This window comes from Stenella coeruleoalba (assembly GCF_951394435.1).
Source record: "Stenella coeruleoalba genome assembly, chromosome: 7".
Classification (NCBI taxonomy): domain Eukaryota; kingdom Metazoa; phylum Chordata; class Mammalia; order Artiodactyla; family Delphinidae; genus Stenella; species Stenella coeruleoalba.
The window spans coordinates 60,554,701-60,568,051 of NC_137153.1; the positions used below are offsets into that span (position 1 = coordinate 60,554,701).

A 13,351-nucleotide genomic window follows, 5' to 3' on the forward strand; every position below is an offset into this window, starting at 1 on the left:
TTATTGCTACTAAGTAGGAAAAATCTACTTTATTGCTACTTTATTGCTACTTAGTAGAAAAAATCATATACATTCGATTTTTCTTAGTGAAACTGCATTTAAAAATTGAGCCATAAAGGGCTTCCCTGGTGGCGCAGTGGTTGAGAGTCCGCCTGCCGATGCAGGGGACACGGGTTCGTGCCCCGGTCCGGGAGGATCCCACATGCCGTGGAGATCCGTGGGATCTTCCCAGACGGGCACAAACCCGTGTCCCCTGCATCGGCAGGCGGACTCTCAACCACTGCGCCACCAGGGAAGCCCTGCCACTGTTTTCTTATGTTGAATTTTAAATCTGATTAATCTCTTAGTCAGCTAGAGTGTTTTTTAGTAAATTTTAAATGAAAGAATGTGTTGGTAGACTTTCTGAACCTTTTCTGTCTGATAACCTCTTCTGTTGCCTTTGCACACTTGAATGATTTGGCTGGGGATAACATAGACTTTGCATAAGGAAGACTTAGGGGGGATAATCTTAAACAACCTTGGAAATTTTGTCATCAACTCTCTTTTAGTTTTTTATAGGGAAGGGTCTTCCCTTTTCCCTGGAAGAAATCTTAGGCAAGTGCCATGACTTACATTGTTCTTAGAGAGTAAAAGGCCTTTGGCCAATCAAAAATCACCAAATACAACCCCAATTAGTATTAAAAATTTCCCTTCCTAAAGAATTAATTTCAGACTGCCTCCCTGGCCTCCCAGAAGCCTGCTATGAACTGATGGCTTACATAGGGATAGAGAATGCACTCTCCAGTATGTCTTCCCTACCTAGCTTTTCTTTTCCTCCCTCACCTTCTCATTTGCTTTCTGACTCTTACCAGTGTAAAAGGTGAGAGAAGGAAGAGAGGAAAAGACAGTAAGACACTTCATCCTTGACTGACACTGTTGTAAGATGGCTTTGTACTGAGTGAACCTGGAGGATATTCAAAACCGACTGTCATTTAGGGTTCCTTCTTGGATTCCTGAGAGATCCTTGTGGAGATATTTGAACTTTCCATGACAGATGGTAGATTTTTTCATCTGACTGACTCTTCTTCCCTTTGGCCCTGGTTTCTCAGCATTCTGCTCCATAGATTCTCTCTTTGGGGTGCCATTATTCCCTAGGAGTACTCTTGGGTAGGTTTCAAGATGGCTCCAGCCTGGCTGTCTCGTGTGTGTGTGTGTGTTTGTGTGTGTGTGTCTGTGTGTGTCTGTGTGTGTGTCTGTGTGTGTGTGTGTGGTCCCCTTCTGGTCTGTGCCCAGACAGAGTTAGGCTTTTGAGCAGTTCTCAACATAATAGTTTTCTCTTGCTTCACTTTCCGAGCAGTTAAACAGCCTCTCCCTTAACCTCCTTACAGAGCTAGACACAGTCTACTACCTTCTTCCCTACAACACGTGATGCAGCTCTTCTGACTTGTGGTCAAAGGCTAAACATGTAGGTGGAGTGGGGACTTACAACACTCTTCTCTCTAGAAAAAAACAAAACAAACCTCCTTTAAATTTTTCCTAATCTCTAACAACTCAGCCCATTTATGCCCTAAATGTGTACAAATTATAATTCTTGACCAGTTAGTTTAAATTTCTGCATGGTGGCCATCTCACAACACGGTATAGGATATAAATAATCATAGCATCTCAAACATAATTTCCATTTTCACATATGTTAACACTGAATATAAAATTTTGGGTTTGTAATTTCTTTCACAAAGGATTACCTTCTCACTCTGTTGCCTAGATGCTGATAGATTTTTTTCTTTTGATTTTTGAAATCTAAGAATTTAACCATGATATGTCCGGTGTTAGTTTTTCTCCCCTAGTTTTTCATATACCTCTGATTTATAGAGGCAAATTTCTTTATCTACTAATCATTTCTTTGATTATTTTTTTCCTCAATTATTTTTTTTTACTTCCTCAATTATTTTCCTCAATTATTTTTTTCCTCATTTTTTTCCTCAATTATTCTCTTCTCAATTATTCTCTTCTTCAATTTTCCTCAATTATTCTCTTCTCCTTGTATTTCTTTTCACAATTACATTGATATTCTAGATCAGCCACATTATGTCTTCAGTCTTATTTCCCTGACCATTTTTATCTATTTATTCTTATCCTCTGAAATATGGGAAAATTGCATATTCCTGTCTTCCATTCCTTGACTTTGTTTTTGCAGTATTTAAAATCCTGTTGACTGCCTTCACTGTAACAGTTTTCTTTTTCTTTTTTGGTAGATACTTGTTCCTTCTTTGTATGTATAATCCCTACTTCCATCAATATAATGAATTATGAATTCCTTTGAAGGGAAGTTTCAGAAAATACCTTTTTTCCTGTTCACTGCAGTGACAGTCTCATTGGAAGATGTTTGTACTGATGCTTCAGGGCACCTGCCTTCTTTTGGACTGTGGTATTCAATTCTTGTGACCTTTAGTTATTCTCAGAGATCTCAGTGAGAACTATGCTTGTACAAAAGGGAGTTGAGATGGATTTCTGTACAAATAATTCAGGAATTGACAAAGCAAGAAGGAAGGGGAAAGTTTAAATTTAGTCAGTTTCACTTGTAGATTAATAGGATAGAGAGGAAACCAGGAAACCACAATGGGGAACGTTACCTCTCTATAGTAAGAGATTGTTTTCTTTGTGTAACCAGGAGTTAGTTGGGATTGTGTGCGTATGCATGTGTGTGCATAGTGTGACTTCACTGCACATATGTAATTCTGTGCTGCCCCATGTTCCCAGCTTGGTGTGACCTCTAGCACTTGGTGTAGTTTTTAGAATCACTGGTTAGGGCCCACATGTACCATGTGACTTCCTCCTTTTTTTTTTTTTTTTTTTTTTTTGTGGTACGCGGACCTCTCACTGTTGTGGCCTCTCCCGTTGCGGAGCACAGGCTCAGCGGCCATGGCTCACGGGCCCAGCCGTTCTGCGTCACGTGGGATCTTCCCGGACCGGGGCACAAACCCGTGTCCCCTGCATCGGCAGGCGGACTCCCAACCACTGCGCCACCAGGGAAGCCCTGACTTCCTCCTTTTAATGAAGGGCAGTTGTTGGATTTTACTGAAGTTTCATCTTACAGACGAGAGAAACTATTCCCTCAAATTTAGAGATCCAGCTGGCCTGCCTTCAATCTCGTCATGTTCAGACCATTCCTCATAGAAGTTCCTCTAAGTTACTGGTATAGGGACTTGTCTTCTTCCATGGTTTCCAGTTTTGTTATGGTGTTTTCTCTGTTATTATATTTTTACTAGTCTTTCCAAGAGGGAATCAACAAGGTGGTGTTGGGAGGAAAGAGGAGAGTGTTAGACACCTATGTGCAAGTTGCCATTTAGCTCAAAAGTGTCGTACAAAACTTAAGTAACTTCCAAAGTCCAATTGATCATTTAGATCAGAGGTCTCTAGGTTTCTGACTGAATATCCCCATTGGTAAAAAAATCTGTATCTATCGATCTATAAACTACCCCTTTCTCCTTCCTCTTTTATCCTCTCTATATATTCATATATGATATATGTTGTTTTATATGTATTATATATATTGTTTTATATACATAGTTAATGTATGTATTATATATGTGTGTGTGTAAAACAAATGAGATTTAAAATATGTTTAATTAAGAGTGTGTTATATTCTTCCAGAAACCTCTGCTGTAAGGGTACTTCATCTTGGACATCACTGATCTAGGTCTTTATTGTAGTTCTCATTCATTTAGTAAATATTTGAGTGCCTAATGTGGTCAGCACTGTGCTCAGAAAAGCATGACACTTAATAGCCATTTTATAGTCATTTCACAATTCAAAAGGAATATCAGTGACTTTGAATTTCAACATTAAATTTATTGTTCCAGTTTTCCAAATTGTTTTCAAATTTTATGTATTAAAAAAATAAGGTGTTATAATCTGCATTTATTTATTCAAAAATATAATTTGCTTTCCAAATAAACCTTTGACATATGAGCCAGTTTCTCATTTCTCATTTGTGAATATCTACTGTGTGAACAGCACTGTTTTTTTGTTTGTTTATTTGTTTGTTTTGGTGGCCGCATGGCCTGTGGGCTCTTAGTTCCCTGGCCAGGGATCGAACCCCAGGCCATTGGCAGTGAGAACGCGGAGTCCTAACCACTGGACCGTGAGGGAATTCCCAGCACTGTGTTTTGATGCCACACAGAGCCTGTCCTCTTGGAGGATGCAGAAATAAACCAAATAACGACAGAAAACGTAAAATTAAATTTCTGATAAGTGCTGTGAAGGAGAAATGGTAAAGGGGACTTTGACTAAAGTCAGGGGCCTCAAGATAGCTTAACTGTGGAAATAACTATTGAACTGAGATCTAAAGTACTTATGGGTGTTTTAGTAACTAGATAAGAAAGAGCATGGGCTGGAGCAGGCTGTCCAGAGAGTCTAGACTGAGGGAACAGAACTTGCAAAGACCTCACGGCTGAAGGGAGCACTGCAGGTCAGAGAAACGGAAATGGTCCTCTGGGGCTGGAGTGCAGAGAAATAGGCAGCATCCCGCAGGATGAGGTTGGTGATGGGAGGTGGGGTTGACACAGCCATCCTAAGCCATGTTAAAAATTTGGAGCATTGTCTCAAGGAGTGTTCTACGAAAGGCCGGGGTGGGGGGTGATGGAATCATATCTGTAGTTTGGAAAGGTCACAGGGGCACCATCAAGTGTTTTGTCATTTGTGAACTATAAAAAGGGAAAATATTTTTTGAAGAGGCAAAGAAATAAAAAGGAAGGTAGTTTTGTCATCTTTCTTTTTTTAAAGCCGGTGTAAGTATGATTTCGGAATTCGTCAGCACTCTCAGTAGCCACTTCCTCACTGTCTTCTGTACCTCTCTATCCTGCCTAGGACTGATTTCCAAACTTGACTGTGCGTTAGGTTCCCCTAAGAAATATAAAAGAATATTTTAAAAGGTGGAGAATCCTGGCCCCCTCTCTAGACTCGCTGGCTCATAATTTCTGGAAGTGAGACCCCTTAGTTTGTATTAAAACAGATGAAACACTCCTGCGTGATTCCAGTGCGTCTGAGCCAGTACTGGTCCCCAGACAGGTTTTAGCCCATCCCCCCACCTAGGGGAATACTCATTCCCAATTTTGTTCTCACTGACAAGCAGTAACCGTGTGTTTCGTGGGTTGGTAATACAGCTATCCTTTTATTTTTAACATGTCTTGTTCTTATCATAGGTAGATGGCACAAACCTTCAAGGTTTTACCAATCAACAAGCAGTAGAGGTGTTGCGACACACAGGACAGACTGTTCACCTGACATTAATGAGGAGAGGAGCAAAGCAGGACGCTGAGCTTGTGTCACGGGAGGACATCACAAAAGATGCAGTTTTGTCTCCTGTTAATGCAAGTGTAAGCAAAGGTAAGGCCACGTGAATCTGGTTTTCAGTTAGACTCTTAACATCATTTTGTATTTTTTCTAATTCTGAAATTATTTAAAGAGTCACTTTTTGTCTTAAGTATTCATTATGAACCAAGTAAAAAGGGAATTTATTAAAGTTGAGATTAACTGGAACCAGAGATGCATCCATTAACTATAGAATGGGCTTCCGAATAAAGCAGATTTCTATACTGTTTATTCAGTCACCACTTCTCATTTGGAAACACGTGCAGTCATTTGCTTTCTGTCCTTGCCTTACTTTTGGATGTCATTGCTACATTTTCTCTTTAGGGGGAAATATGTTCTGCCTAGATTATGTGTGTGACCCCCATAATGTTTCTAAATGCCCACCCTTTCCTTGAAGGAATCAACTTTAATTCAGTGTGTAGGCTTGGCTAGCTCAGTCAGTAGACCATGAGACTCCTATTTCCACATTTAGAAATGCCATTCATAAGCTGTTTGTACATGGATATGTCTGAAAATTACTGAAATCCTCATGTAGCTCCCTGATGCAAGTATTTATTGCTAGAAGTCAGGCTGTTGGTTTGAAAGTGTGTTTTATTTCTCAGACTGTTGACCTTTCTGGTATTTATGCCGTACACTACTAATTGCAGACCAGGAGAGAGGGAAGCAAGTCACAGGAGAACTTCATTACTTCTTTGTACCATTAACAGAAGAACTTTAAGTACATGTGGTTGATGAAAAGTTTACCTACAAAAAGCAAACTCTCATTTAGGTGTTCAAATAAAGCGGGGTTTGAAAAATTCAAGTGCTTGATTATATTACAGACATAACTACTAAACTTTCTTATCTTTAAGAAAATTATGAAGAAGATGAAGATTCTTTATCTTTGAGGAGAAACACCAGCATATTACCAATTGAAGAAGAAGGTAAACACTTGGAGCCAGGTTTTTATGTTCTTTATTGATTTTTAGAGAAATGATTTTTATAGATGTGATTCAACCTCTCTGGATATATTGTAAATTACAAAAAAAAAAACTTTCAAAAAAGATTCTTGAAAATCCTTATTTACAGATTGATTAATTGCTCCAGTAGATTAAAATAGTTTATAGCTGGCAGATTTTCTTGCTGAGTCCGTCTTTTTTTTTCTTCTACATTTTTTTAAATCAGAACCTTTAGGAATCATTCAGTTACATACATGGCTTTATTTCATTCCCCTTATTTCTTAGGATAGATCCAAGTTGTCTCTTCTTGAGCAAGCAGTAATGAAGTTAAAAGGATTTTTTAAATAAACACAAGAGAATCTTTAAAGCATAAGCTCTTAGGAATGAAATTATCCTTATTTTGGGGACTTTTTCTTCTAAATTTTTCGAAAGTTTTAAATTTTGAAAGGAATTACATGAGAAATTATTAAGCCTCTCTGAGGTTTCTCTCACTATATACCTAGAATTCATCAAACTGTTTCAAAAATTTTAGGGCGGCATAGTTTTAGTATATAATTATGCCCGAATGTTGCTGCCTTTGTTTTAGGCTGGATGCTCTGTGCTTCCCTGACCTGTCATATTGCTTTAGGTGTTTGATAAGTTAAATCCAGTGAACAAAGTCCAAGACTGATCTTCCTTATGAGAATTCTGCCCTTCACTAAATAATTAGATTGAAGCTTTGTAGTTCTTTAAAATAGTTCCTCTTTCATTATTTTTTTTCTACTGAAAATTGTGATTTAACTTTTTTATTTTAAGGGGATATTTGTGTTTGCAGTGATATCCCAGGAGTGACAGGTGTAGGACTCTCAGGGATTTAGTCACATTTTGCTAGTTTTACACTCATAGGTGTAGAAATTATTTAGGATAATATGAATATCCAGAGGAGTGGGACAGGATAAAAATGTTTCAAAGCATAAAACTTGAGAGAGTAAGAAGGGATGGGTGTGGGGGATGGTCTTGAAGGCTCAGCCATCTGTTTTGCTTTGGTGAATGTGCATATGTGTATGGGAGGCTAGGTGGGAGAGGGTCTAGACTTAGAATCAGGAGTCCTACATTCTTTTTAAAATAAAGTAAAGGAAAAATGTCTGAATGATTCTAATGCATCTGTTCTAGTGCTGGTCCTCTGACAGGGGATAAGATGTTGCCTCTTCCACAGAAATTTGACTCATAATGTGAGCCTGGACAAATCATTTGACTTCACAGTAACGTCAGGAGACTGGACTTTTTTTTTTTTTAATTTTAATTTTTCAATTTTTTTTAAAATTTATTTTTTACATCTTTATTGGAGTATAATTGCTTCACAATGGTGTGTTAGTTTCTGCTTTATATAAAACAAAGTGAATCAGCTATACATATATCCCCATATCCCCTCCCTCTTGCATCTCCTTCCCACACTCCCTATCCCACCCCTCTAGGTGGTCACAGAGCACTGAGCTGATCTCCCTGTGCTATGCAGCTGCTTCCCACTAGCTATCTGTTTTACATTTGGTAGTGTATATATGTCCATGCCACTCTCTCACTTCGTCCCAGCTTACCCTTCCCCCTCCCTGTGTCCTCAAGTCCATTATCTATGTCTGTATCTTGATTCCCGTCCTGCCCCTAGGTTCTCCACGACCATTTTTTTAAAAATTCCATATATATGTGTTAGCATACGGTATTTTTTTTTCTCTTTCTGACTTCACTCTGTATGACAGACTCTAGGTCCATCCACCTCACTACAAATGACAACTTTATGGTTTTTTAAATATGCCTGAAATCTGATCTTGGGGCATTTGTGAAAGGGGGAGAATGAAGGGTTTTGTGACTGTAGGTTGGTTGTATGAATACAAATTTCAGACTGTTGTTATCAGCAGCTTACAGATTCCCCACTTTCTCCATTCCAAATCCCACCCTGCTTGAATCACTGCCCACCTGTGTAAACACAACAGAATCAGAGAATGGGGTTATGGGAGGAGGTAGGACTAGCTGACCCTCCTCTTTCTAACCTTCATCAGCTTGAAAGGTTTCCTGTAGTCTGTGTTCACTGCTGCACATTCATACTTCTCTGGAATGAGAAAACACTCATTTTGGGGGGCTAGTCTCCAGAAATATATCGCTTACTGTTTCCAGTTTCTCAAAGAGAAAACAGAATCGTTTTATTAATCTGACACATAACAAACCTGAAAAATAGTCCTGGAGTGGAAGCTCATTCATTCCACTAACAAGGAAGCAGCTAATGAGAAATTTGAATTTTAGAATACTTTTAAATTTGAAATTTGAATGCTAAAAAGTGATATTGAAAATCTAATATAAGGAGTAGTGGCGTGTAGAGATTTTTTTTTTTAGAAGACAACCGTTATGAGTAAAAACTGTGATGTCATGGAAATCTTTGAATATGACTTGAAAATTCTTCTCAACCAGTTTATTTTAGCTAAGTGTTTTAATTCAGTATTGTTTACATAACTTGTTTAGTGATTTTCTTTTCTATTTTTTCATATTCCTTTTTTTGCCAATTAGTATGATTCCAATTATAGGGTTTTAACTTAATGTACATTTTCCATTTGTTTCTTATTTATATTTTCTTATTGTACATGGAGGTACATATATTATTTGTTAATTTGTTTGTTTTTGCTAAGTCATAGCATGGTCCCTTCTCTACTCTGTAGAACCAAATGAAAATGAAAGAGATACACTAACATAGAAGGCAGTGTGACTTTTTAATATAGAGTCACAAGAGGGCCACCAAGTGAATCCTGGAGCTACTTGGAGTCCTTGTTCTTTTAAATAAAAGTTAGACAATATATGAATACTTTAATGGAACTATAGTTAAGACCTAAAAGGTATCTCTTAAAAGAGAATAGTTTTGGAACATGCAGATGATAGGCTTCTGAACTGAATTATTAAGATGTGTAGAGAAATAAGAGTAACTCATGTATTGAGTGAACAGTCAGACTTGGTATGACAGGTTGTGATCACAGTGTCCCTGGTACCGAATGTTCAGATATGGAGATTTTTGTGGTATGTCACTAATTGTGTCACCTCTTTCAGGGTATCCATTACTGTCAGCTGAGAGAGAAGATACAGAAGATGCTCAACAACAGGAAGCTGCCCTGCTGACCAAGTGGCAGAGGATTATGGGCATTAATTATGAAATAGTGGTGGGTTAGCTTCTCCTCCCTAACTTCCTAACTTGTGAACTGTATTTGAGCAGGAAGTTCCTGACAATAATAAAGATGACCGTCATGAAGAGTCTTAGAGAAGTAGCAAACGCCCAGGGGTTTTTTCAAGTCTTAGAGAAGTAACAAACGCCAAGGGCTTTTTTCAAAGACCTAAATGTGCTGATTCAGATATTTAAAAATTTCAAGTTGGAGAGTAACCAAGGAGCTGAAGTAAAAATGAGATGGGAGTTTTAGAACGTATAATTCATCAGTATTTCTTACAGTTGGATGTATTATTTAGATATTAGGAAATGTTTTTCTGATTCTTATTCCTAGGATTCGTGGAAAGAATCAGAATAGAATGACAGAATTTACTTGAAAATAAAACAAAAATCATCATGCCCCATGTGCAGAACTGTAATTTGCTATTTCTTCCTTATCACTCTTACGCTTTTACTCTCCTTGAGGGTTTTTATTCTGCATGCTTTTCTTTGTTTCACTTATGCCATAGTGAGCATTTTGTTTATTAAAGGTTTGCATACCTAGGGTAGCAGTTGTGATCTGCTATTTTAAAAAGAGCTTTAACAAAGTAGACACAAATTATGAATCTTTAGGTATATAGCAGCAACTTTCAGGAATTTCCAAAGGAACAATAAAATACTAGGTTAGGTAAAATTTTTCATATTGCTTATAATATTCAAGTAACTGTAGATTAGAAGCGATAAAGCACAACAGATAATGACATATAATATAAGTAATAACTAACATTTATTGAGTACTTTGTGCCAAGTAGTATTCTTAGTTTTTAATACTCATTACAAAGTTGTTTTTTTTTTAAACACTCAAGATGGTTAACAGTCAAATGAGATTTGAGTAAGTATAGCTGCTGTTACCATTTTAAATTGAGTCAAGGAAAAAATACAACAAAGTCCAGCTTAACTGTAGTTAATTTAGCAGGAAAGGAAAGTTGGGAGATTCCTTCTGTGGGGTGGGGTTAGCGTGACTGGCACGAATAACTGAGGCTGCACTCCTTCAGGCGCTGACTGAATAGTGAAGAGCGCCCTTTCACCAGCCATTTTCTCACAGAGATCGGACCCAAGACCGTGGACTTTCAACTGCTCTTTGTGCACATGCTCTCTTGGTGGCACTTCCATTAATATGTCAAGCGTGGGATTTTACTATAAGTAAGAAAGAACTAAGCTATTTATAGGTCTTCATTAAACTCCAGGTAAATATTGACATAGATCTGGACTTCAAATTATTTTCTATGTAGTTATACAGCAAAAATGAAGTTACAGGAGTAGTAGTAGAGAGAAGGATTGATGGACATTTAAATGGGGACCTGGAGAGCTGCTCGGAGGAAGTGATACCTAAATTGGATTTTAAGAAGTAGAAGGATTTTATCCAGCATTAGATTGCAAAGTCAGATAGTGCAACATCTAGTATTAACCCTGTGCTTGTTATCATTAAGATTTGAAAAAGATCTCTTATAATTCAACATTTTTCTCGGTCCTTTTATCCCTCAGTTTCCTTAACTATAAAATAAAGGGGATAAAGCAGAACATCTTTAGTATACTTTCTGATTTTAATATTATAATGAATGGACTCCTTGTGAAAATGGTGAATTCCTAACGTTTTTCATTATTTAGTGTAACAGTAGGAAATAGAAAGTTTATTCTCCTGTTTTAAGCTTTGATTCACTTTTAAAGACAAGTGTTGTCCCCTTGATACAGTGTATGGTCCAGAGCCTGGGCTCTAGGTTCAGACTGCTGAGGTTCAAAGCACTTTTGTAGCTGTGTGACTCTGTTGAAGGTAACCTCTCAGAACCTTGTTTTCCAATTTGGGAAGCAAGGATAGACATTGTACCTATTTATGAGAAGTAAGTGAGATAATCTGTGTAATGGGGTTAGCACAGTCCTGGCACACGGGAACTGCTAAGGATGCGCCTTTTCTACCCTGTTGTTTGAGCTCAGGCTTTTGATTTTATCTGTGGTCACTCTGACTACCCTCTATCTGTTATCAGCACCTGTAGGCACTGCAAAGTGTCTTGGGTGCTTGCATCTGGCTACTTCGTTTTGGTTTGTGTTGGTTCAAGAAACTGATAGATATCAACACTCTTTCCAAGGCAAAGCTCTAAACGTTTGCCACTTTACGATAAGGGTTTTGAAGCTTTTGTAAGAAACTTGACCTTTTAGGGAGTGAACATAAAATACATACAGGAGAAGAAAATAAATGAAAGAATATTAAAAATTGTGATGATTTTTCTTGTTTCAGGTGGCCCATGTGAGCAAGTTCAGTGAGAACAGTGGGTTGGGGATAAGTCTGGAAGCAACAGTGGGCCATCATTTTATCCGATCTGTTCTACCAGAAGGTCCTGTCGGACACAGTGGGAAGCTTTTCAGTGGAGATGAGCTATTGGAAGTAAGCAGCTATTTCATTTTCCCCTTTGTAAATAAAATTTTGAAAAGGCTGTGGGAGGCTTAATGTGGTGAATAAGTAAGTTCTTATTTAAAATTTCTCTTCCAAAGTGTACTTGAGAAAGATAGGCAAGTAAAACTCCAGCCAAAGCAGAAATTTCAATCTGTATGTACATTGATCTTACCTAATTCCTTGCGTGGTTTTTGTTTGTTTGTTTGTTTTAGGGCCGGAGAACTATAAAAACTTTTCTTTAAAAATTTTGAAACATTCACTTTTTAGAATAGGTAATATATTCACATGTTTCAAAATCACAAATACAAAGATATACTCCAGTGAAGTCTCTTTTCTGTCCCAGTCCACTCAGTTCTCATCACCCTTCATTAGGTGTAACTGCTTATCATTGGTTCTATGCAATCTTCCAGATATTTTTCATGAGTAAGTAAGAAAATTTGAATATATTCGCTTCTCCCCCTTTTAATAACATACTAGCATATAATACATGCCATTTTCTATCTTCATTTTTTTCATAATGAAGATAATGATGATTATTATGATATATCATTTAAAGGAAATGATATAACATATCATTTTGATATAATGATATAACATATAATGATATAACATATCATTATGTTATATAATAATGATATAACACATCATTTAAAGAAAACTTCTCCTTTTCCCTCTATCCTTTGGGAATGATTTTATTAACTCTCCCTTTCCGAACTATTACACTGGCATATGAAACATGGGTGAAAGCTAGTGATTTTCCTGTGAGTGCTTTAGAAGTCCAATTCCAACAAGACTGTAGTGTTGCGTGTAGATTGTTTTAGGAAACACCACTACAGATCCAGCTATCGTTCTCAGCACAGTAGAGCCATGGTTATCCCCCGAGTACAGTTTATATTTATGTAATAAAAAAAATGGTTTTGAAAGTAGTCATGTTAGGAAATGTTCTTTCTTGGCCCACTTTTCTTTTTGCACAGGTGAACGGCATAACTCTACTTGGGGAGAATCACCAGGATGTGGTGACTATTTTAAAAGAACTGCCTATAGAGGTGACAATGGTGTGCTGTCGTCGAACGGTGCCACCCACCACCCCGTCAGAGTTGGAGAGCCTGGACTTATGTGACATTGAACTAACAGAAAAGGTACCAGGTTTGCAGATATAGGAGACTAATCTGAATGTATAATGGAAAGGTTGAATGTTATTTAAAAAATTTTAAGCCTTTTTTCTCTTATTTGATATTTGATTTCCTCACAAATCCTGTGGCTTATGGGATAGACCTTGGAGTCAGACAGACGTGGGTTTGACTCAAGCTTGGCACTTACTAGCTCTGCAACCTTGGGCAAGTCACTTCATCTTCCTGAATCTCACTTTTCTCCTGTGTAAAATATGAGTCTTGATGCCTATCCTAGAGGGTTGCTCTGTAGGTTAAATATGATATATAATGATATTAGGTATTA

The 13,351-nt window shown here is 37.6% G+C and overlaps 1 protein-coding gene across 3 annotated transcripts in view; it reads left to right on the top strand.

The window, feature by feature from the left end:
• Positions 1-13,351, top strand: part of MPDZ (multiple PDZ domain crumbs cell polarity complex component) — a 779,300-nt gene that overhangs the window by 558,457 nt on the left and 207,492 nt on the right. For all 3 annotated transcript variants that reach the window (XM_079926367.1, XM_079926366.1, XM_079926365.1), the window contains exons 19-23: positions 5,184-5,367; positions 6,204-6,275; positions 9,357-9,466; positions 11,741-11,887; positions 12,871-13,035. In XM_079926367.1, coding sequence (XP_079782493.1) covers positions 5,184-5,367; positions 6,204-6,275; positions 9,357-9,466; positions 11,741-11,887; positions 12,871-13,035 — 678 coding nt within the window. The remainder of the gene's footprint in view (positions 1-5,183; positions 5,368-6,203; positions 6,276-9,356; positions 9,467-11,740; positions 11,888-12,870; positions 13,036-13,351) is intronic.